Genomic DNA, 25,777 nt, shown 5'->3' with positions numbered 1-25,777 from the left:
ATAAATCCTCATGCTTCCGTCGTGGTGAACGCGTCTGATACGTGCCTTTGCCGCCCTCTCGTCCCGCGCGCACCATAATCTCCAAATAACTCGGCTATTTGCCTCCAAGGGAAATCGTTCGGCTATCTGTCCAGGTCAGTTTTAACCGGCGTGGACACGACAGTATTATAATTTGGGGACATATATTCATTGCATGAACACTTTGGAGAAGGAGGAGGAGAGGTTAATTTAATGAGATTGAGATCGAGGAATGGAAGGATGAAAGGAGAGAAGAAGGTTGATTGAGGGGCATGTGGGAGGAAGGGGGAGAGAAGCAAGGTGAGGGAATTGAAGCGACTCCAGCCTACAAAACATGGCATGACCAATGCATGTTGAGTCACATTGCTGACCGATTCAAAACACTTACACTAGTGAGAGCTCCAATCACAATTTAATTATCACTGTCACTCTCACGTGCAAAAAAATAAAAAAAAAACCTGACGATGAGCTTGAAACATTTAGCATGGTACACAGTTCGGTCCTGATATGCTGTGCCAATGTAAAGGTCCCCATAGGTCTCAGTCATAGGTCCCAGTATACTGTGCTCAATCGGTGTGCTGTGCCAATGTAAAGGTCGCAATAGGTCCTAGTATGTTGTGTTCAAATGGTATGCTGTGCCAATGTAAAGGTCGCAATAGGTCCTAGTATGTTGTGTTCAAATGGTATGCTGTGCCAATGTAAAGGTTCCCATTGGTCCCAGTATAATTTTTCAAATGGTATGCTGTGCCAATGTAATGGTCCTTGTAGGTTAAGGAATGTTGTGCTCAAACCGTATGCTGTGTCAATGTAAAGGTCCCTGTAGGTCCAGGTATGTTGTGTTCAAATGGTACGCTATGCCAATGTAAAGGTCGCAATAGGTCCTAGTATGTTGTGTTCAAATGGTATGCTGTGCCAATGTAAAGGTCGCAATAGGTCCTAGTATGTTGTGTTCAAATGGTATGCTGTGCCAATGTAAAGGTCGCAATAGGTCCTAGTATGTTGTGTTCAAATGGTATGCTGTGCCAATGTAAAGGTTCCCATTGGTCCCAGTATAATTTTTCAAATGGTATGCTGTGCCAATGTAATGGTCCTTGTAGGTTAAGGAATGTTGTGCTCAAACCGTATGCTGTGTCAATGTAAAGGTCCCTGTAGGTCCAGGTATGTTGTGTTCAAATGGTACGCTATGCCAATGTAAAGGTCCCCATAGGTCCTGGTATGCTGTGCTACCGAAAAGCCAATGTTCAAACGTATGCACTGAAATCAGGATGGTAAAAAAACATTTTGCTACATGAAGGGTTTTTGCCATTACTTTCTCGCAGTAGCAACTGAATGAGGCCAACTTTCATTGCCAGAGGCAGAAGCTCCAAGTTGTTAAAAATTCAAAAACAACAGGGTCCACCTGAAAAAAAACCTTAAATATAAACTGCACTCGTCGTTCCACGTAAAACAACCTCCTTCTTTTTATGAGAAATGTCCATGAAAAGCTTGGCTTTTCTGGAGCACCACGCATTAACAAACGTGTTTGTTCAGCTGTCCACTGCACCCGAAGCTCAATGCTCATAATCCTAGCAGACGTTTCATAAGGTACAGCGGCAGCTCCTAAATTGCTGTAAATGCCTCCAGCTTGATGGGGCTAATTTGCAGGCTGTGCCCATTTCGGCCTCGGTCGAGTGAGGCCCGTGCCGTGGCAGAGGGTGAGTTTTGCTTCACTGAGTACTTGGCGTGCCTTGACAGGACTGAGCATCCACACAGTTGGCTGCAGTCATGTTGAGGTTGCAGCTTTTACTCAGTCGCTCACACATGAGTCGTAAGCTCTTCTTAAGGTCTGTAGTCTCACTTGGAATCGTGAGCTTGGTCATGGAGCACGGTGGCTGGTCATGGTTTGGCTCGGCCAAAGAAGTGCTCAATAGATGTGACACTGCCATTTCAACAGTTTCCTCCCATCCCTGAAAGTGAGAGAGACAAAGAAAGTGACACAGGTTGATAGGACACAATGGGTTGTTTAACTTGTACAATGCAGGACTAAAAAAAAAAAAAATGTTCAACTGCAAACAAATTTTGTAAACGGTTCACAGTGATTGTTGCTAACATGATTTGGTAAACTAGAACGGCACTTGGTAGAGCACACACCTCCACCAGGCTGAACGGTTTACGTTTTGTATTCCATCATCCAGACCTTAACCAAAATCTAATCGGCTTGTTCTTGTCACCTACACAATTTATCCACCGAGTTTTGTCATAAACCGTTGACAAGTTTTTGAGATATTGTGCTGTACATGTCGCTTTGGCCCCATCTCTCATTGGCGAAGAATCACTTGAAGAATTATTGGATCATCCGGATCCAGATCTCCACCAAAATCAAATCACTTTGGCCTTGTCACACACTCAACCTGTCCACCAAGTTTCATTCAAATTCGTCAACATTTTAAGATATCGTGCTTTATTGTTTTTGGACCTCTCTCTGGTAAAGAATCACTTAAAAATTCTTGTTTCTAGATCAGATCTGGATCTTCACCAAAATATAATCAATTCATCCTTGTCACACACCCAACTTGTCCACAATTTTTTGAGATATCCTGGTGATAGACAAACAGACAGACAATGGTGAAAACATAACCTCCATCTACCTTCAGTGATGGAGGTAATAAAATTATTATTATTATAATTATGATATAACCATAGATCATATTAGAGATGGGAGTTTAGTGCGCTGACCAGGGTTAGCACAGGAGTGGACTCAAAAATGAGCTCTCAATTTCTGGCTAAAATTAGCTTAGAATTGGAAAGCCCTTGCGATACAGGGAGTTTATAGAATAATATATTCCATTGCCATGGTAGGCATAGGACTTCAGTGAATAAGCAGATGGGGAAAGAGGCAGGTGTCTGTGGCTGAGGAGTTTCACCTGCTTGGCAGCACACCAATCTATATTATTTTTCTCATTTCATCAATGATCTCTCTGACTCTGGAAAATCCTCTTTATCTCTTTGCTGATGACTCCACCCTCTGTTGTACCATTTGTCATCCCTCACAGGGGTGCAAATTAACGGCCGCCCGGTTGCCAAAGGCGCCTAACTTTTGTGCTGGGCGGGTACACAATACTGCCTTACCTGCCCGGCTGGCGAATCACCGGTGATTCCTGTTATTTTGTACAATTTGTGCTAGCTTCTCCACTAGTTTTCTCAACTAGAAGTACTGTTTTTGTCCGCAGAAATCCGTAGAAATCACCGGTAATTCTGCGGCGGCCATTTCGTCTGTTTTCATCTCGTTCCAAATCACGCGTGATTGCGCGACATTTGACGGTTTGGCGCGGTTTGGACGCATTTTCTCATGCCCAGGTTGGTTAAATGAGTGAATTTGGATGAATGAGTGAGTTTCATTGGTGAGGTTAGGTGAATGAGTGAGTTTGATGAGGCTTTTTGGGTTAATGAGTGAGTTAGATGAGTGAGGTTGGGTTAATGAGTGAGTTTGGATGAATGAGTGAGTTTCATTGGTGAGGTTAGGTGAATGAGTGAGTTTGATGAGGCTTTTTGGGTTAATGAGTGAGTTAGATGAGTGAGGTTGGGTTAATGAGTGAGTTTGATGGGTGAGGTTAGGTGCATGAGTGAGTTTATATGTGATGTTGGGTGGACGAGTAGTACCCCCACCATTGTCCATCACCCACAACCCCCCCTTCACCCCATCGTCCATCACCCACAACCCCCGCCCCCCATCGTCCATCAGCCACAACCACCCCCACAACCATCCCATCACCCACAAAAATGCCTCCCCCCCCCTGCACTACTCACAACCCCCTTGCCCCCCCAATCACCCACCCAAAAAGGTCCCCCCATCCCCCACAACCTCCTCCTCCCTGCATCATCCCACCACCCCAACCCCACTCATGAAACTCACTCATCCATCCAGCCAACTCACTCATCCACCCAATCTCCTCCATCAAACTCACTCATTCTGCAAACCTCCTCCATTAAACTCACTCATCCAACCAACCTCACTCATCAAATTCACTCATCCAACCAACCTCATCCATTAAACTCACTCATCAAATTCACTCATCCAACCAACCTCACTCATGTGAGTATATTAAAAGTGTTTGATATCAAATTTGTGACTTTTGTCTTTATTTTATCGGGCCGGTAGAAATTCTGCTGGGCCGGTAACTTTATCTAGTCACTGGCCTTGCTGGCCGGTGGATAAAAATGTTAATTTGCACCCCTGCCTCAGACCGGCAAGCAGCAGCTTCTTCGCTCTCTGCAGATCTGGGAAAGTCACTAAATGGTCCAACACGTGGAACATGTCTTTCAATCCTGACAAATCTCACACTCTCACTATGTCTCTCCAAAAGGACCGTTTGGAAATCCCTCCCCCCCCCCCCCCATATTCTTTCTCAACAATCTGCTGGAAGAAGTACTTTCATTGAAGCTTCTGGGTCTCACTATCTAGCATGATCTTTCCTGGGAAAGCCACATTTCCAATCTAGCCTCCAAAGCCAGTCGCCGAATGGGAATCCTCCGTCGTGCAAAGTCCTTCCTCGGCCCACCTGAGCTCCTGACCACATACAAAGCTTTCGTCTACAGCCTGATTGAATATTGCTCTCCCCTCTGCGCTGGTGCTCCTGCCTCTCACCTTTCTGGGCTTCATGTTGTGGAAGCTAAGGCATTTTGGATCATTGGTATCTCCTGAAGTGAGGCTGAGTCTTTGGGCTTCTCACTCTCTCACCGTAGGCAGGTCGGTGGTCTTTCTGTCTTCTTCCATCTCCTCTCAGGTCTCGCCCGCCCTGCTCTGTCTGGGATATCTCCCCCCCCCCCATATTTCCACAGGGCACTCAATGTCCACCAGCAACCCCCTTCTGGTAAAACTACCAAAATCACAAATCACTGCTCACCTTCACTCTTTTATTCCTCTTTTATCCCACCTTTTGAATAAACTCCCACACTCTCTTCAATCCCATTCTTCCCTCCAGGCCTTTTAAACAGCCGTTCACCACCACCTCTTATCTTCCCCCATCCAAAACTTTGATCTTTTCTACCTCCGTTCATCCACCCCAAGCCCACCTCCTTCAAATTCGCTGCTTTCCTTCCGGAAAGTCCCTGTAATGTCCATCTTGTGTACCCCGTGTTCCCCGCCCCATCCCTCTTGGTTGCACAGATCTCCTAATGTCTCTGTTCCCCACTGTTTTGTCCTTCCCTCTCCCACCCCTCTTATCTCATGCCCCCCTTGCCGTGCATTGTGTGTTAGCTCTCAGGTGAGCCTTGACAATGTGAAGGTGGAATGAAAGAGGAATGAAAGAGTGAAGGTGAGCAGTGGTTCGTGATTTTGGTAGTTTTACCAGAAGGGGGTTGTTGGCGGATCTTGAGCACCCTGCGGAAATATGGTGGGGACAAATCACAGACAAAGCATGGTGGGGGGGGGGCGAGGCCGGAGAGGAGATGGGAGAAGACCGAAACACCACCGACCTGCCTGCGGTGAGAGAGTGAGAGGCCCAAAGACTCAGCCTCATCGCGGGAGATGCCAATGATCCGAAATGCCTTGGTTTCCACAGCGTGAAGCCGAGAAAGGAGGGAGGCAGGAGAACCAGCCCAGAGGGGAGAGCATTACTCCATCATGCTGGAGACGAAAGCTTTGCATGTGGTCAGGAGATCAGGTGGGCTGAGGAAGGACTTTGCACGACAGAGGATTCCCAGTCGGCGACTGGCTTTGGAGGCCAGGTTGGAAATGTGGCTTTCCCAGGAAAGATCATGGCAGATCGTGAGACCCAGAAGCTTGAAAGAAAGGACTTCTTGTAGAAGATTGTTGAGAAAGTAGATGGGGGGGATTTTCCGGATTGAAAGACATGTTCCACGTGTTGGAGCATTTTGTGATTTTACCCAGATCTGCAGTGAGCGAAGTAGCTGCTGCTTGCCGGTCTGAGGGATGACCGATGGTACGGCAGAGGGTGGAGTCATCAGCAAAGCGAGAAAGAGGATTTTCCAGAGTCAGAGAGATCATTGATGAAATCCAGAAAAAGAACAGGGCCCAGAATGTTGCCTTGAGAAACTCCAGGCTGGATAGGAAGAGGGGATGAAAGAACTCAATTTCGGGCCACACGTTGACTGCGACAGGAGAGGAAGTCTCCGAGCCATGAGTGGAGATGACCTTGGATACCATAGGAAGAGAGTTTGGTGAGCAGGGCAGGGTGCCATACCATGTCAAAAGTATGCAATATGTCTAAGGATATGGCTCTGATTTCATGTTGGCATTGAGGACCATCACTCATTGTTGGGAGAGCAGAAGCAGCATATCTAGGGTAGAGTGACCTGGTCTGAAGCCAAATTGATGATCGGAAATCAAGCCATTGTTAAATCAACCAAATATCTGATCCATATTGGTGTTCGCCCCGCACACACACTAGCAGAGTCGTGCGGATCCATATTGGTGTTCGCCCCGCACACACACTAGCAGAGTCGTGCGAATGTGAGCACTGGCCATGTGCGTAATGGCCGAACCACGCGCACTGTATGGAATGTGTTCGAAGGCGGATCCGCGCCGCTCGTGAAACATGCATGGATTTATCCATAACAATGCACCTTCAGCCCTCGCTGTCAGCAGTGGATTCCCCACGGATGGTGAACGTCTTCTCGTCTCTACGGCCAGCTAAGCTGCGATCGAGCCGGGGAATGTAAAGTGCGGGCCACCGTGGCACACACGGAGCAGGAGCGTTGATCGGCGCTGGTCGGACGCCCAAGCGGGCATGCGGGACCCTCGGCCGGGGTCACCAGGGCACGGCCCGGGGGTTTTTGCGGGACGATCCGCATGCCAATTTAGGTGTGGACGATTCGTATCATCTCGTGGGGTCAGAGCGAAATATGTTCGCTGTCTGGGATGACCTTGCCGGAAACGAAGTGAGGCGGTTTCCGGCCAAAGTTAGCGGGCCACGTAAGGGGTCGGGGCCAATCGGAGCGCCGGATTCAGGTGATGACATCTCGCTTCGGAGTGGGCCCTCTCCCCACGCTGCAAGTCCTATAAGGGTTGGAGCGGTCCCTCTGCCTTTCTCTTTTGCCCTCTCGCTCTGGCCTCGCCCTCGTCTCTGCTCGACACTGCCATGACCCGCCTCCTGCTGCCTGGACTCTGCCTCTCTCTCGCTCTGGCCTCGCCCTCGTCTCTCTGCACAACCCACCTCCTGCTGCCTGGACTCCGCCTCTCTTGCTTCGCCCTCATCGACACCGCCTCGACTCGCCTCCTGCTGCCTGGACTCCGCCTCTCTCGCCTCGCCCTCGTCGACACCGCCCTGACCCGCCTCCTGCTGCCTGGACTCTGCCTCCTTGTCTCCACCCGCACGACGTCGACCCCACCCACCTACCTGGTCCCACCTACCACTCCATCCACGCACTCTGGACTCCGCCCCTTCTCCACTCAAGCCTCTCCTTCACGAACACGGTCTCCACACGTGCTGCTGATGCTGAATCCAGAGACGATGCGCCCACTGTCGGGTATTGCACCATGGAGCATCCCCCCTGAAACGTATTGGTGGCGCGTCGTGCTATCAAGCACAAAGGTACCGAGATCATCACCTCAACTCCTTTCCCTTCCTGTTTCAATAATTTCTCTTCATCGTGTTTTCTGTGTCTGTGTGTGTGCGTGCGAGTGTGTCCTGGCGCCTGTCTGCTTAAGTAAGACTGCAGAAGATTGTTATTGTTATTATTTTTGCGTTAAGTCTGCTCTGTGTCCGCTTTTGTAAGTTGCGTGTTTATTTGCTGCACCACACCTCTCTCTCCCCTATCTCTGCACAACACACCCCAATAAATCTTGATCGTGCCACATACCTTTCCTCACCCATTGTAATAAATCATTATGAGGTCTGTTCCCTGTTTGTTTTTGTCTTTTCTTCCATTGATCCAGCATGGTACGAGTCCTACTTTAGCCGGGACTTTATTCCCAACGATCCGTTCTTTTGAGCCGGTACGTCCTTGGTTGTGTCGCTCGGCTGCATCCGATCCGGAAAAGTGATCTGATCTGGTAGAGTGATCCAGTTCGGACAAGGCATATCGAGGGCGTGTTCCCTGGTAATTAAATCACATGATTAATTAGGTAACCCGATTAATCCATAGAAGGGAGGACCCTAGGTCACGCGGTTGAGTTATTGGCGTCCATTGTGGGTTAAGCGACCCGCCGCGTCACAGAATTATTCATGTGCGACGGCCTACAATTCCGGGGTGTCTGGTGGGAGCCGAGATAGCTTCCCCCCCTAGTGGTCTTCTCACCCAACCCCCAGCCTGCAACAATATATAGCCAGGTTCGCTTGCTTGCTTGATGCCCTTCTCCTCGCCAAAATGTGGTGGAGGAGGAGTAAATGTCAGGTAAACTCGCATTTGCAGTCCAAACTCCACCCCTTTTCTCAGCAAGATGGCATTGAGGATCTCAAAAAATATTTTTTTCTGGGTGCCGGTATTGCAGTTACTTTTGTTTGCTGACCTTCAGTCATATCGCCTTACATTGCCACATGCTTATTGTACATGTAAATTGCCACTCCAACCAACCACTTATCCAACCAAAATATTATAGTTTTGCATTTTAAATTAATTTTCTGAAATTGGTAGAATTTGTTTTTCACTTGGAAGTTGTTGGTTACGATGTGGAAAAAGTCTGATTTAATGCAATTTAATTCCAGGCTATAAGGGCAACAAAAGGTGAGAATTTTAAAAGGGAGTGTGGACTTTCTATAGGTGCTGTATATGGTGGGTAAGCAACTGTTATATTCTTAAAAACAAAATTGTGATCTCATAATATATCATGAGCAGGTAAACTTTTCGCACCAAGCACAGATTTTTAATTGAAAAAATAAAAACTGATTATTCAATTGTACTCAGCCTTTATTTATTTTCGTTATGCATATTTGAATAGTTGTAGATTTGAGAATGACGAACAAGGGATTCTCTTTTTCCAAGCGTGTAACAAAACATTGAAGATGGACATCATAGTGAATGAATGATGACTCTCTGCGCTGGAGTACAAAGAACACATAGTAGCAAGGAAAAGTGTTCTTCACTGCCAACAGCCAGCTTTTAATATCCACCTCACTGTATGCACTTGGTAATGCAAAATAGCCACTTAGGCATGGGGAGCATTTGCTTCGAATTATGATTTAAAAAAAAAAATACATTTGCAATGTAGCTCTGCACTGTACAAAGGAATTCTCAGATGGGCTAGATTGTGTACTGTCGTCATTTGACACAATTGTGAGAAACTTACAAGTTGCTGCGAATCTTCCAGCATGGGGAGGAGGGCAGCCCGCAGAATGCCCATAGTGCTGGGTGTCAGGTCATGTGACAGCTGCAGCAATAAGAGTAAAAGCTGTCCACCGGCCTCCAGAGCCACCCGTGCTCTCACTAAGGAGCGTTGGTTTGCTTCCGCCGACTCGCCGAGTTCCATCATCTGCAATGAGTCAAAGCAGGGAAACAGAAAGGTCGACTTTGACTTTAAAGAAAGAAGATGAATTGGTGCAGACTATTGCTCGAGGATACTTGTGGGTGTCAAGCGGTCTCTGAGCATGATGGTTTATCAAGTGCAGCACCAGTTTCTCCAGATCAGAAAATTAAAATGATTTATGTCACAAAGTTCAATAACCACAGTATAGAAACAAAATGCATTTCAAACACGAACTAGGATGGACCATGAAAGGATGGTATAGACACTTAATATAAACATTTGGTATGACATGTGGAAGAACTGCCATTTGTAATTATTATTCCTTCTTTGAAATGAATTATAAAAGAGAAGGCTGAGAAGCACATTTTTTTTTCTTAATGACTTTTCCTCGCTTTCCAAATAAGATGTTGATCCAAGTTTGGCAAGGAATATCTTTCGTTAATCTGTTAGATTAGATTAAGTGAAATTATAATATAATTGGGATACAGACAAGCATGATGGCCCAAATAGTTTCATCGACACAACTAAACTTACTTGTATAAAGTGAATCCTTTCAAGTTTGCTCATGTTTTTCCAAGTTTGTTTATTTTTCTTCCCCAATTACACCAGAATACAAATGGAAATGGCATCTTGGATCTTCAAAATCGATGAACAACTTGAAGTCGGTGGAAGCAAAATGTCCTGCAGCATTTGATTTTACAAAAATCTTTCCAAAGAAAACTTTTTACCCTATCGCATGAAGTCAAGGAAACACAATGCGGTATCTTTTCATTAATCACCAAATGCACGGTGCTCTAGGAATAAAAGTCAACGGTGATCTCACTTGTGCATATGTTTTCTCCAATAGGAAGCCCAGGCCTTGGACTGATGCTGGGTTTTTGTCTTTTATTCGTGTGAGTAGGCACCGCTGGATGGCCCGAAACTGCACGGCCTGCTTTGCGAGAAGCTCCAGGAAATGCTCCGCAAGCTGACGCAGCTAAATAAACAACAAACAACATAAAAACGTGGCTTACGACCAGCAACCAACTTACTTAAGGGTACCACGTTTGATACTACATTTTGTTGTTTCTTTTGAAGTGAACGACTCATGTTTAAAATATTCATAACCGATGAGCATTTGAATCTTATTCATTAGTATGTAGCACATGGCTGCTGGGAGCATAGAAATATATGTACAGTAGAATGGACATTCCGGTGTTTTGCGCAGAATTTCTGGTGGCCATCTTGAAATATGTATGTTGACGGCGCCGACAAGGAAGTCACGTAGTAGCAGTGGGGCAGAATGTTTTGCGTGTAACTGCACAAACTACCAAATTGGGGCAAAAGAATGTGGTCGAAGCTTCCACAAGTGAGTTATTCATAATTTCTATGATGATCAGTATTCAGCCATTACGAGCTTGATTTGTATGATTTATTCAGTGATGCAAATGAGCCTTGCTACATCGGTGTTTGCTTATACCTACAACTTGGTAAGCCTAGCGGCTATTATTGTTAACACTACTACTGATGGTGGGTGGGTGGCATCAGGGCCGATGAGAGGGATGGTCGGGAAGGGGGGGGGTCACTGCCCTGGGGCCAGAGGTCCGTTGAGGGGCCCGAGCTTCTCTTGTAAAAAAAAAAATTCAAACAGTACAGCGAAACCCCTCATCGGCTCGTCCTCACTTCCTCATCGTTACATGATTGAAAAGTCATGGCAGGTGAAAGATCACGTTATGCTTTGTTTGAAGTGACCCATTCTTGCAGGGTTGGCTGGGGGAAGTTTGGCTCAAGTCTTTCACAAACTGGCTGGTCAGGAGTGATGTTCGACTAAGGGTAGGACAGGAATTTGTAATTTACCCAGGGTGCCTGCAATAGCTTTATGACTTCGTGAAGGACACAGTGGCATCTTTAACGTCCACCAACTAATGTCGGTAATAGGACACCCAGTTTAACGTCCATCCACAACGTCAAATTTCATTCGTCACCGAACAACTCACCCGCAGAAGGAAGTTTTCTTTTCCATTTGACGATCTAACACGTTTGGTTTCTAAATTTCTAACATTTGCACATCACTAACACAAACTAACACAGTAACACTGAGCCTATCCTCATATTGGTTGCATGTGGGATAAAGGATGAGTCATTTTGGTGTGAGACACCTCATCCCCATAGATGCTATCCTATGGGGATTGTCTGCTGTGCTCTATCCTTTGAAATGCTGCACATCAAGCAGCAAAGTACAATTTCTCAAGTCCTTGGTATGACTTGGCCGGAATTTGAATCAACAACCTTTCATATTCGCGGCGGAATCAGATTAGATTAATGAAACGCAAAATACCGAGTCTGGTCACTGAGTTTCGTTGGCGACTGTAACCCTGTTAGTCACCGAATGTAACCATTACACCACCGAGTCTGATCAGCGAGTTTGAATTTAAGCAATTAAACTTTGTTGTTTTTTTTTCCCCATGTCATTTATTTTAGAGTATACATGCCAAAAAAAAATCATCAAGCGCATGCAGTGCTTTCAGAAAGGATTCACACCCCTCGACTGTTTCACATTTTTTTTTGTGTTGCAGCTTGAATACAAAATGGATGAAATTAAAAAAACTGTCGCCAATCTACGCAAAATACCCAAAGGCGAGAAAAAAGAGGAGTGAAGGAATGAAGGTGAGCAGCGATTCTTGAGATTTTAGCTCAAGTCTGAATTTTTAGTTTAGGTCTGAAATTAAATTTTAGTTTGGGTCTGAATCCAGATCAGTGGGTCAGAAAACGTAAACTAATCAGCCTGGCGGAGGTATGCACTCTACCGAGTGGCCGTTCTAGTTGATGCTGTTATGCTTGCCATTTATTTCTAGTGAGAATGTAATCCATTTGTGCACGCTGGCCATTTGGATATGCAAACGTCCACATTTGGCATTTTGGTTTGATGAACCTGTTATTATTTGAAATTAGGTTAAACTCTTCCGTGAGGTCTAAAAGCTTTTCACCATTCTTGTTGGTTGATTGGTTACATGTGAATAAAGCGTCACTGGGCCCAATTTTAGCATTCATACCACCAGCAATGATAAGAAAATTTTGTTTGGGTACATTTGTTTTGACGACTGACATCAGATCGTTGTATAAATTTTCAATGTCTTGTTTGATCAGTACTGCAGTTTGTAGGGTTGTAACAACAAAGTATGGTCGTGGGTGCCCTCTACTTCAATAACCATAATGAGAGAGAGGATGTTTTCTCGAAGTGACTCAATGAATGGCATGCCTTCATGGATAGTAGAACACCTGTGCCACCAACTGTTGCTCCAATTGAGTTATTGGTTTTAATTTTACAGTATTTGAATGCAACATATGCAATCAAATACTTCAAAAAGAAAAACAAAACCATGTCAATTCTAATATTTGAGGGTAAATGGCAGGTTTCGGGAGCTATCTATAACACCCCGACGAGTGCATATGCGATACTGTTGCTGTTGATAATAGAAGCAGTCAATGTAGAAAGCCATAAGTCGACATACACGAGATTGAGGCTTGTGAAAGAGCAAGGTGACTTGAGGGATAGTGGCTGATGGAGACCACGGTTGGATGTAATTAGCAAATGCTACGTATCTCAGTTATTGCTTTGAAAGCAACGTTGAGTTTCTCAGGGTGTGTTCTTCATGTGATACATGATATTTGAATGGACAGTTCTTGTCTGGGGAGTAAACACAGGTGTTAACGAATGTTATCTTGAGAACCGCATGGTGCACAACAGCACTAAGTGGTCTCTCTCTCTACGGATGTGCAATTACTCAAAATATTTACTGTTCTGTTCGTTTGTTCTATCTCTATCTCTATCTCTATATCTCTATCTCTATCTCTATCTCTATCTCTATCTCTATCTCTATCTCTATCTCTATCTCTATATCTATCTCTATATCTCTATATCTCTATCTCTCTATCTCTCTATCTCTCTATCTCTCTATCTCTCTATCTCTCTATCTCTCTATCTCTCTATCTCTCTCTCTCTCTATCTCTCTCTCTCTCTCTCTCTCTCTCTCTCTCTCTCTCTCTCTCTCTCTCTCTCTCTCTCTCTCTCTCTCTCTCTCTCTCTCTCTCTCTCTCTCTCTCTCTCTCTCTCTCTCTCTCTCTCTCTCTCTCTCTCTCTCTCTCTCTCTCTCTCTCTCTCTCTCTCTCTCTCTCTCTCTCTCAGTCCAACTGTGGCCCCGCTGTCAGTTCATTGCCTTTTTAACCCTCTCACCTCGTTCTTACATGAGCCTCATTCTTGTATTATTAAAGAAAAAACATGCATGTGTAAACAGGAAAGAGTTTAGAACATAACCAACACATCAATGCTCATGAACATAACCAACACATCAATGTTCATAAATTGTGTCAACTAATAAAATAAACGAAAGTCTCCACACATGATACATCAATAGAAAATATAATTTGACATAAATGCATCATTTGAAAATGAACAAGATAGAACATCATAAATATATGTTGAAAAATTATGTGGCCAGACTGGGAATTGAATCGGGGGAAGACCCTCTTGAGAACAGGTCCGAGCTGCTCCTATGGTTGGCAGTGAGTGCCCTGGAAGCAGTGGGGGGAAAGAGAGTGGCACTTATGTATGTGGAGGAATTGCGTTGCTCAGCTGGTGGGTTGCCCAGATGGCAAAGCACTGGTACGGTTTGCCAGGCCAGAGGACCTGGGTTTGATTCCCAGCCTGGGCACATAATTTGTCCACATATATTTACAAATGCATCAATGGCTATATGCCTCTGCCTGCATTAGATGTCAACCCACTGTCTCAATTAAAGGTCACGTGAAAAATTGAGGAATCTTTGTATTTGTTATTTGGCAATTAGTTGGGCATAGTGATAGTATTTGTGAACTAACTGATGAATATTTAGCCCCCATTTCACCTTTGAACTTTTGACCTCAAAATTTAATCATTTCATCTTTGTGTTACAGTCCATACTTGTTCCACGTTTGGTTGACATCCCTTCAACGGACTTCAGCTGCCAAGGCATTAAAACCTAGTTTTGCCTTTCCCTTCCACCCAACAAAATCAATGAAACTGCGTTGATGCACCGAGGTTCTTTGTGCAGGTGTCACGAACACCAGGTAAATGCAGCAGGACTAATTTATTTGACAGAATAAACTGACTTGATGAAAGAACCTTGTACGTGGCAGCTGCCACTGTAGTTTTATTTTATAACCAGCAATGCAACTGACTTCGACAAAATGTGGTGACATTATGTTTGCCAATTAATTAATGGGGGGAGGGGACATAGTCACAAAACAAGCGCACCCCAAAGTGGATGTCGATAATCTTGAAGTAGTCATCAAGTGGAAGAGGACCCGTGAAGCTGCAAGTGAAGTCCATGATCCCCCTTTTATGAAAATGGTTTCCCAGCCTTTGATACAGTTCCATGGTGATGAGGCACAGGTTTTCAAATTGCACACTTTGCACTCGGTATCGCTCTAGTGTTGGGATAAAACAGATGGTCATTGAAAACAGATATGTTTTAGCAGGCTGTCGAGTGGGGAGTGCAGACTTGATCTTTTTGTGCACTTGCAACATGCAGTTGCTAGTTATTTACACAGTGAGGAGAATTGCAATAGGTTCTTCATGCGGTGACGTCGCTCCCAAATGGACTTGAAAATTGGAATTAGTGTAAAGTTTGGATAATGAAAGCATATTGGAAATTGATATCTTCCAAATTCAATCTCAACTCAAATAAGAAAAATTAATAAAGAGCATCTGATCAGTATTTTATTATTTCACTTTGCATCATTCAGTGAGAAAAGCACCATGAAGCAGAAATTGCAGTACAAGTGCACTTCCCAGTAATCTTTTGTGGAGGCAGCCATGTGTTGCCTTCGTTGGTCGATGATTGGCCGTGACAAGTTATTGGTCTGGTTAGCACAATTTCTCAAGTTAATATTCTTGCTGCAGTTTTTGATTGATTCATTCATGAAAGGGGTCTCGCCAAACTGCTAACTCGGAATGAGAAATGTGATGTGGACCTTACGAGATGTTTTTGATGCGAGCACAGTCACGCTCGAGCCATCAGGGAGCTGGAAGCTGATGGCATTGGCTAGTTCACCTTCATCTCCCTTCACAAACTCTGCATACATCACGTGCAGGCAAAAACACATGCACACTCTGTGGACCGTAAACACACATTCACAACACCATTAACAATGGATCACAGAAGAGACATAAGGGTGGTCTCCTTGGAACTTACTCAAGCTCTTTTGAACTGTGGCACCTTGTTCTTCTTTCCAAACTTGCCTCCATGGGGATTTGATCATTCTTTTTGGGTTTATTTCTACCACTTTGCAAACGAGGCATATAGTCTCAAAGGTGTGAGGCAATTGAGAGTTACGAGTTTGTTTCTTCTGTTTATTTTCTACGAAATTGAGGCTCATGGAAGAGTGAGTTGAGAGAGAAGAGAAGGACAATGCACCACCAACAGTGGGACAATGGGGGCAACAAGCAGGAGAATGAACAACTAATGAAAAAGGGCAAGGGAGTAACAAACTTGAGCGAGGTCAACAAGAGCATGGGTCCCTGGATGAGTACCCACAAACCCAGGACTATAACATGTACAAAGGGAAATTATGACAATTTGGTGGCATAATAGTTGGTGTCTGCTCTGAGTCTGAGAGGGTGGCGGCTCGAAATTCGGTTGTCATACAAAAGATTTCAAAATGGTATGCTGTTTCCTTGCTTGATCATGTTTTCTTTATCTTCTGGGACATTTCGTTTTGATGATGCAGCCTCGTGAGCATGCTAAAGTCTGAAGCCTTGGCCTAGTGTTAGGTGAGCTTATATCTTCTTTATTTACTAGACATTCTATATATAGTCGGGCCCAAAAGTTTGCATACACTTAAGCAGAATACAGTTGACTTCCATTTATACCTCTTTTCTCGACAATAATCATAATTCTTTCCATTCCTAGAACAATTTCAACCATTCTTACTTGTTTCTATCAAGGGTTTCTGCAACTTTTGTACTTTGGATGATTTTATTCACAGTTTAATTCATGATGTGACAAAAATAGTGGGTCAAAAGTTTACATACACCAAGGTGACTTGCTGCATAATTGGCTTTCGAAAGGGCTAGAATGTTCTGAAATGGCCTATCACTTGTATTGCGTCTCCCACTCTTTGCTGATTATAATTGTTATGTAATCGGTCAGCTAGTGCTCCCATGGCTGTATAAAGGGTCTCAGTTTCCTATTCAGGCCCTATTTCCACTTGAGCCCGCATGGGGAAGGCAAAAGAATACTCTCAAGACCTGAGGAAGAGCATTATCCAGTTGCACATGTCAGAGACTTCTCTCGGGGCCATATCTAGGCAACTAGAAGTGCCACGGTCATCTGTCCAGACGATTGTGCGGAAGTATAGGGACCTAGGGACAACCAAGATCCTTCCAAGAGCAGGCCGGAAGTCCAAGTTGACACCAACCGATGAGAGGGCATTGGTCAGAAAGGTGCGCTTCAACCACAAGACTACCAAGAAACACCTGCGCCAAAAATTGGAGGCTTCAGGAACGAAGGTGTCACTGTCCACCATCCAGAGAGTCCTGCGCCAAAATGGACTAAGAGGCTGCAGAGCACGAAGGAAGCCCCTCCTTCAAAAACGCCACTGCGAAGCCAAGCTGAAATATGCAAGCAAGCACAAGGACAAAGATAGAGGCTTCTGGCAGAGTGTCCTTTGATCTGATGAAACCAAGATGGAACTTTTCGGCCACAATGACCAACAGTACATTTGGCGAGAGAAGGGAGAGGCCTTCAAACCGAAGAACACAATACCCACGGTGAAGCATGGTGGTAGCAGCATCATGCTATTGGGATGTTTTGCTGCTAGTGGTCCAGGAGCAGTGTATAAGATAGATGGCACCATGAAGAAGGAAGACTACTTGGAAATTCTCTAAGGGAACCTGAAGCAGTCTGCTCGAAAGCTGAACCTCGGACGTCGCTGGACCTTCCAACATGACACCGACTCAAAGCATACTTTCAAGTTGGTTGCTGGATGGCTTCAGCAGAACAAGGTTCATGTTTTGGAATGGCCAGCTCAAAGCCCGGACTTAAATCCAATCGAGAATTTGTGGACAGAATTTAAAAAGAGAGTGCAAAAGAGGAACCCACCAATTTGACTGAACTCCACCAACACTGTCAAGAAGAATGGGTTAAAATACCTTCAGAAAATTGTAAGAAGCTGATTGATGGTTATCCTGCAAGACTGACTGAAGTTATAAAGGTTAAAGGCTATTAAACAAAGTATTAGACAATATTAGAGTGTGCTGTATGTTAACTTTTGACCTGCTATTTTTGTCACTTCATGAATTAAACTGTGAATAAAATCATCCAAAGTACAAAAGTTGCAGAAACCTTTGATAGAAATAAGGGAGAATGGTTGAAATTGTTCTAGGAATGGAAAGAATTATGATTATTGTCAAGAAAGGAGGTATAAATGGAAGTCAACTGTATGCAAACTTTTGAGCCCAACTGTATGTATGTCGCTACCGTGTACAGCCTGTGACTGCTGGTTGCATCATTTTCTGGGGGCATGGCTGTGCTGCTGATGCAGTGCCCTCTATTACCAGTACACTGGCACTCATTTTGCTAACCGAAGAAGGATGACAGGCTGAGTCAACCTCACCTGGTGTATAATTCAATGGCTTACAGGAGCTCAAACTCAAAACCCTCAGATCTTCAGCCATCCACCATATTTTTTACATTTTTTGGATACCAAGTCAAAGCTCATGTAAGAGCTAATACACAGAAACATAGAACAATGCAGGAGACAAGAGGGGCAGGAGAGTGAAGCACAAAATAGTGGGGAACAGAGACAATAGGATATCTGTGGAAGGAAGGGGGATTGGGCGGGGTACACGGGGGTAAACAAGATGGTACTACAGGGACTTTCAGGAAGGAAAACAGGGAATGTGAAGGAGGTGGGTTTGGGGTGCATTAACAGGGGTAGTAAAGAGGAAGATTTTGGATGGGGGAAGATATGAGGTGGTGGTGAACAGCTGTTTTGAAGACTGAGAGGGATGAGTGGGATCGAAGAGAGTGTGGGAGTTTGTTCCAGAGGCGGAAAAAAGGAGGAATGAAAGAGTGAAGGTGAGCAGTGATTCTCGATTTTAGCAGTTTCAACAGAGGGGGGTTTGTGGCGAACCTTGAGCGCCCTGAGGAAATATAGGGTAAACAGATCACAGAGAGAGCAGGGAGGGCAAGGCTGGTAAGATGTAAGATATATATATATATATATATATATATATATAGATAGATAGATAGATAGATAGATAGATAGATAGATAGATAGATAGATAGATAGATAGATAGATAGAGAGAGAGAGAGAGAGAGAGAGAGAGAGAGAGAGAGAGAGAGAGAGAGAGAGAGAGAGAGAGAGAGAGAGAGAGAGAGAGAGAGAGAGAGAGAGAGAGAGAGAGAGAGAGAGAGAGAGAGAGAGAGAGAGAGAGAGAGAGAGAGAGAGAGAGAGAGAGACAGAGACAGAGAGACCCAAAGACTCAGCTTCATCATCAGACTTCATCATGAGAGATACTAATGATCCTAAAAGCCTTGGTATCCATAGCGTAAAGCCGAGCTCGGTGTGAGGCAGGAGCACCACCCCAAAGGGGGGAAGCAGTACTCTATCAGACTGTGGATGAAAGCCTTGCAAATGGTTAGAAGCTCAGGTGTGCCAAGGAAGGACTTCGCACAATGTAGGATGCCCAGCCAGTGACTGGCTTTTGAAGCTAGCTCGGAGATGTGGCTTTCCCAGGAAAGATTGTGGCAGACAACGAAGCCCAAAGTTTGAATGAAAGGACTTCTTCAAGGGGATTGTTGAGAAAGGAGATGGGGGGTGGGGGGGGGGATGGTCAGATGGTCTTTTATGAGAGACATGGTGAGGGTGTGAGATTTGTCAGGATTAAGACATGTTCCATGTATTTGACCAGCTTATGATTTTATCCAGGTCTGACGAAAGTAAAGAGGCTGCTGTCTGCTGATCAGATGGATGAGAGATGGTATGGCAGAGGGTGGAGTCATCTGTAAAGAGATAAAGAAGATTTTCCCAGGGAATCTGAGAGATCATTGATGAAAACGAGAAAAAGAACAGGGCCCATAATGCTGCCTTGAGGAACTCCAGCCTGGACAGGAAGAGGGGATGAGAGAATTCCATAAAGAGCCACGCGTTGACTGCGATAGGAGAGGAAGTCCACGAGCTCGGAGTGGAGAATGCTTTGGATACCATAAGAAGAGATTTTGGTGAGCAGTGTGGGACGCCAGACCACATTGAAAGCTCATGATATATGTAGGGAGATGGCTCTGATGTCAGGTTTGGCATTTAGGACCTCCATCTATTGTTGGGAAAGCAGAAGTAGCATGTCAAGAGTTGCGTGACCTGGTCAAAATCCAAATTGATGGTCGGAAATCAAGCCATTGGAGAAGAGGCAGGATTTGATGTCGGAAGTGATGATGGATTCCATGACCTTGCTGATGATTGGGAGCAAGCTGATTGGTCTGTCATTGCAGGGATCAGTTTTTGCACTTTTTTATGCAGAGTGGAAATGTTTGCTGATTTCCATTTCCAGAGCAGTAATATTTCTCTTTGATGATAGGAGGAAAACCACAGGGTAACTTTCCCGGGTCAGATTGCGGGAGTGTGTGTTGGCGTGGTGCTGAGGTGTTGTCCACCAGATGGCAGTCGCCTTGGGTTAATCTGAGGCAATCCCTTCGGGTGGGTGCCTGGAGTGTCCTATCCCACAGAGAGGATGATCACCTGTCTCTGTTATCATCTGAGCTCAAGCATTTCAACATTAGTATTGCAGCACTCTCTGAGGTTTGGAGACCGGATAGTGGTGAGATCATGGTGGGCGGTTAAATCCACTATTCATCTGATCGCTCTGATGAAAACCATGCCAAATAAAAAGAGTTGCTGCAGCTTTGTCCAATAAGCTCATTCCAATGAAAATTGAGGTAACACCAGTCAACGAGCGTATTATGAGACAAAGGATTTGTCACTCCTTTGGTGTCGTTTCCCTGGTCACAGGATATGCTCTAACTGAGGCGAGTGATCTCACCATGAAGGTCGCATTCAATGCCACACTCGAGTCTGTGGTTGATCAGTGCCACAGGCGAGATACTCTTCCAGTCTTGGGGGATTTCAATGCATCGACTGGATCTGATAGGGATGGTTATGAGACATGTGTTGGTCCCCATGGGTCTGGAACTGTGAACTAGAATAGCATCATCATCGTCCGGTAGTGTGTGTGGGCGTTCTTGACTTTGCAAGAGGTCATGGACTTAGGGTGGCTGGTTCATGGATTCAGTGCCCACAGGATCATCGGTGGGCTTGGTATTCCAACACTTGTGGTGTGGCAAAGGAGATTGACCATGTGCTCGTTGATGGTCGCTGGAGGATGCTTCAGAACAGCAGGGTCTACCGGAGCGCTCAGTTCCTCAATACCGACCACCGGCTTGTGGTAGCAACTCCGAAGTTTCAGCTGAAATCCAGGAGAATGGTACCATCCCAACCTAGGCTGAATGTTGGCAAGCTCAAGGATGAGAGGGTAGCTGAGGAGTTTGCGAACAGGTTGAGTGGGGATTTGGGGGTCTGGGTGCTGTGGGGAATCCTGAAGAGTTGTGGAGTGCCTTCGAGACCACCATCCTCGATGTTGCCTGTGGATGTCTTGGAACTCACCAGCAGGCAAAGAAGCATTTTGTCTCTCAAGGGACACTGGATACCATTAACCAGAGTCGTAGGGCCAGGTTTAATGGCATCGCTGAGCTGTTCAGGGAGTTGAGGCGTAAACCAGTATGTGCTCTGAGGGTGGACAAGGAGGCCTAGGTGTGAGGAATCTGAGGGGGTAGAGTATCACACCTTTGGTCAAGTGATTCTCCTGCTTCCAGGGGAATTCACGCATTGTGTTCCTCCAAGCCCTTCCCTTGGTGTACTACAGTTAGAGCGGAGAGTGATTGGCTCTTGACAGAAGTGTGCAAAGCGAAGGCACACTGGTCCGGTTACTTTGAGTGATCAGCTGGTGAGTTGGATGTCAGGGGTGTTACTACCCCTCTTTCTGACCCTCCAATCATCTGGATCCACCTTCATTTGTGGAAACACAGGCTGCGGTGAACTGGTTGAAATGGAGTGAAGCTCCAGGGATCTGTGGCGTCCATGCTGAACTTATCAAGGCTGGTGGAAATGCTGCACTCGTGTCGTTGCATGCAGTTTTGCGCTCTGCCTGGAATACAGGCATTATCCCAACTGACTGGAAGAGGGGCCTTGTTTTCCATCTCTGGAAAGGGAAGGGTGATCGCCAGGACTGCACCAACCACCGAGGGGTGCCACTGCTCTCAGTGCCAGGCAAGGTCTTTGCTCAGATAATTATTGATTGGGTTCACAAACATCTGCTTGAGCACCAGCACTCAGAGTAGTCGGGCGTTACACCAAAGAGGTCAACGGTTGACCGTATCCTTTCCCTTCAGGTCCTCACTGAACGCAGATGAGAGTTTCGACAGGGGCTGCTTGTTGATCTCCACAAAACATTCAATTCAGTGAATCGGGATTCCCTCTGGAGGATTCTAGGTCTTTGTGCGGTGCCACCAAAACTGATTAATCTGATGTCTGAACTATAGTCTGGCACTGAGAGTGCTGTGAGATGTGGTGATACCATCTCTGCGTTATTTCCCATTGTTACTGGAGTCCATCAGGGGTGTGCACTGGCCCCCACGCATTTCAGCACTTGTATGGACTGGATTCTGGGGAGAATGTCAGTGAGATCAAGTTGTGATGCATCATTTGGCAATGTAAAGATCTCTGACCTTGATTTCGCAGATAATGCAGTCATCTTTGCGGAGACTCTGGACATCTTTTTGGGGGCCCTCGAGGTGCTGAATGAGGAGTCGTAGCCACTGGTATTACGGGTTTCCTGGATCAAAACTAAGATCCACGCTTTCACTGACGTCTTGGATGCTGCTATCTTGTCTGCACCTGTTTGTGGTGAGGATGTTGAGGTTGCGGAGTGATTCACTTACCTTGGCAGTGATATTTGTCTCTGCTGGCTGTGAGCCAGAGGTCAAAAGACATCTGAGTCGGGCCTGGGGAGTCATGGATTCTCTGGAACATGGGGTGTGTCACTGTTGGTACCTGTGCAGTAAGACGAAAGTCCGAGTCTATAGGTCTTTGCTGCTTCCAGTCTTGCTTTATGGATGTGAGACTTGGACTCTGACAAGCAATCTGAGATGGACACTTAATTCCTTTGGTACCAGGTCTCTTCAGAAAATCCTAGGCTATCACTGGTCAAACTTTGTGTCCAATGTGCAGTCACTGAGAGAGGCTCAAGTGAGATTTGTTACCTGCATAGTCCGTGAGCGTCAGCTGGGGCTGAATGGACATGTGGCTCATTTTCCTGACGCTGATCCTGCCCACCAGATTCCCTGAGTGAGGGAGCTTCATGAGTGGAGAAGGCCAATGGGCGATCATGTGACTCGTGTCTGCAGCAGTTTGATCGGCATCTCAAGGAGATGGGGATGGGCCAGACGGATGCCCCTGGAGTACCGGCGGAAAGTGGACGCAGCGACATGCTGCTCCCGCGCAAGCTCCCATACCTGACCTGACCTTTTCGCGTGCAGTGTCAGCTATGCAGTCATTTGAGGTGGGGGGGGGGAGGGATGCAGGGGGAACATACACCGGAACCGGACGTAACTGGACGCCACCATGATTTGGAGGAGGGAGACTGGTTTGAGAGTTCAGACTTGAGATGAGAAAGATGTTGTTTCCTGGCTCTCCTCAGTGTAGACACAAACTTGTTCTGAGCTTTGTTGAAGGAACTGAGATTGCCTTCAGTAGGATTTGCCTTCCATGTGGTGAAGGCAAGTTATTTCAGGACAAATGCCTCCCCATAAGCTTCAGTGTACCATGGGCAGGAACCTTAACCTTTAAGCCAACACCAGGCTTACGGACATAAATGAACATCCGTTTTGCTCCGCACAGTGCCCATCACTGCACCGCACAGTGCAGCGAATCGCATCTCCCTGCGCCTTGTATTTATTGTTCTGAAAAAAAAAACGCTTCTGTACATCACCCTTGAGGCTTGATTTGCAAGTCACTGTCTAAATTTCCAATAGAAGAGATGTAATTACTCTTCCTTGGGGTCTTTTTGGTCTGCAGGGTGTTTTGGATATTTTGGGTCCTCTGGGTCTTTTGGGACCTTGGGGGCTTTTCAGCCTGTTAGGCCCCTCCCAAGATTACCGGCAAAGATAAAAACACCCCTATGCACTAAATGGGATCATACTGATCCTATGTAGCAAGTCTGGATGTAATCGCTCAGAACTGTTGGAGTTGTACGAGACACACACACACACACACACACACACACACACACACACACACACACACACACACACACACACACACACACACACACACACACACACACACACACACACACACACACACACACACACACACACACACACACACACACGTTCGTGAATTATAGTTAGGATACCTTTCAATGTCGGCAAGGTTGTTCAAGCGGGAATTAACTCAAACAACAGACACAAAAACTACCTCTGCCCTTCTCAGCTATGGGATACAACTATCCCCATTTTTCTTACATTTGCACATAAAGTAAAATTGTGGAATCGATTCCAAGTTTGTTTTGACACATTGTTGCTTAGGCCTAAGTCACATTTGCTCTATGGCGAGGATATGGCGGCCGTACACCCTCTGAATTGACAGAAACGTGCGGCGGCCGCAGAGTTTCTGCGGTGGCCTCAGGGTGGCCCTATGCCGTTTGGCTATCTTTTACAGGCCGTAGGGGTCGCCGTGGAATTATAATGCAGAGTTATAACTTTTTTCATTTCTACGTTCGCCGTAGCAATTCGACAAGCCGAAAAAAAAAACTGCTAAAAAAAAACAATAATAATAAATGAACCCACTCGCTACCGTCCGTCTGGCCGCACGTTCGCTTTAGGGCCCCCCTGCGGTCGCCTTGCGGGCACCTTGAGGCTACCTTGCATCTGCCTTGAAAATTATATGGCCGCCGCAGGGCCCCCCTTAAGGTCACCGTGCGACATCAAATCAAAGACCGTACGGCACCCCCACGTTTTCAGTCTCCACAATTTCTAAATACGCCGTGCGGCTCCCCGAAAAATAAAAACATATGCGACTGCTACATTGTGTGACCATGGAAATACTGCGGCCGCCGTATAATTGCTAGTGGCCATAGATTTTGGAGACCCCACGGCCGCCGTGGCAAATGTGACTTAGGCCTTATTAACAGAGTACCCACCCCATGGGCAATCTTGTTCCAAGCATGTAACACGTTCTTCTGACGCATACATTTATTTGTGTGGTGTATGGGCAACTGACAGCTATGTGCAGGCAAAAATCAAAAAAACCCGGGTTACGTGCATGAAGCAAATACATACCTCCTGCTTATCATTAAAAACACCTCACCACACTGGAAAACGTGGTGACAGGAATACTGCACTGTACTATACTGTAAATGGTGGAGACTTGAAATACCCTCCCCTACCTGGATGCGGAATTAAACGATACACATTTACATCGAGAATTTGTGCCCCCCCCAACCCCCACAACACCACTGGCAAAGATAAAAACATCCCTATGCACTAATTGGGGTCATGCTGATCCTATGCAGCAAGTCTGGACGTACTCAGCCCGAAACTGTAGGAGGAATAGCATGACAAACAAACACACGTCCGAGAATTATAGCAAGTGTTTCGATTGAATGAATCATCTGAAAGGTTACCTTCAAACAAACTTCCCAGATGTACCGACGGTTTGTTGGTGTCGATGGTTATCTTGTTGCCAGTGCTGTTGGTGGCCAGCACAGCCTGGCAGACGAGTAGTAAAGGAAGAGAAAAGGAACTCTCCACCACTTTAGGAATACCTGCAGAACAATGGGCCAAGATAATCAAGTACCGCAGATGATGACTTGGAAGCATTCTCAATCATTTCAATTGTCTTTGTTGACTTTCTGGAGTTCCCCCAAAGTACTTTCCAAAATAATGTCATCTTTGAGTGATTTCTCTTCAAATTGTGATTACTATGACTAGCAATAAGGCCAAACAGAAAACAAAGTTGAATTTCTGATTTTGGCATCTCGATCTGGTTCTGCATTTTCAAATACTGTGCTGCAGTGACAAAACTGAACCTGAAACAAACTTTGCTTTGACATGGAAAGAAAATCAAGAAAACATGATGAGGAAGAACTTGTGGCAAAACTCCACTGTGTGCCAACATCGGGCAGACACATCACACAGTTATGGCAGCTATTTTAGAACAGTGTCCAAAGATTATAAAAGAGCTTGCACTTGCTTCTACACATGCAGTGCAAGAACATTGAG

General features: G+C 45.6%; 1 protein-coding gene and 1 long non-coding RNA gene across 9 annotated transcripts in view; one reads left to right on the top strand and one right to left on the bottom strand.

Annotated features, from left to right (window-relative positions):
- Positions 1-207: 207 nt before the first annotated feature.
- The window catches only part of BBS9 (Bardet-Biedl syndrome 9), a 123,675-nt gene continuing 98,105 nt past the window's right edge, over positions 208-25,777 (bottom strand). For 7 of the 8 annotated variants that reach the window (XM_085892173.1, XM_085892177.1, XM_085892175.1 and 4 more), the window contains 6 exons: positions 25,180-25,320; positions 15,418-15,513; positions 14,694-14,866; positions 10,245-10,397; positions 9,245-9,427; positions 208-1,964 (listed from right to left, as the gene is read on the bottom strand). In XM_085892173.1, the coding sequence (XP_085748299.1) occupies positions 1,725-1,964; positions 9,245-9,427; positions 10,245-10,397; positions 14,694-14,866; positions 15,418-15,513; positions 25,180-25,320 (986 nt within the window). In that variant the 3' untranslated portion in view covers positions 208-1,724. The remainder of the gene's footprint in view (positions 1,965-9,244; positions 9,428-10,244; positions 10,398-14,693; positions 14,867-15,417; positions 15,514-25,179; positions 25,321-25,777) is intronic. The other variant, XM_085892176.1, reaches the window with a different exon arrangement.
- LOC147021806 (uncharacterized) lies at positions 10,337-14,681 on the top strand. The gene is made up of 3 exons (XR_015060942.1): positions 10,337-10,458; positions 11,977-12,067; positions 14,354-14,681. It is a non-coding gene; the product is annotated as an uncharacterized LOC147021806 (long non-coding RNA).

This window comes from Eptatretus burgeri, chromosome 8 (genome assembly GCF_056783735.1).
Source record: "Eptatretus burgeri isolate ZD-2024b chromosome 8, Ebu_testis_v1, whole genome shotgun sequence".
Lineage (NCBI taxonomy): Eukaryota > Metazoa > Chordata > Myxini > Myxiniformes > Myxinidae > Eptatretus > Eptatretus burgeri.
This window is presented reverse-complemented; position numbering and strand designations above follow the sequence as displayed.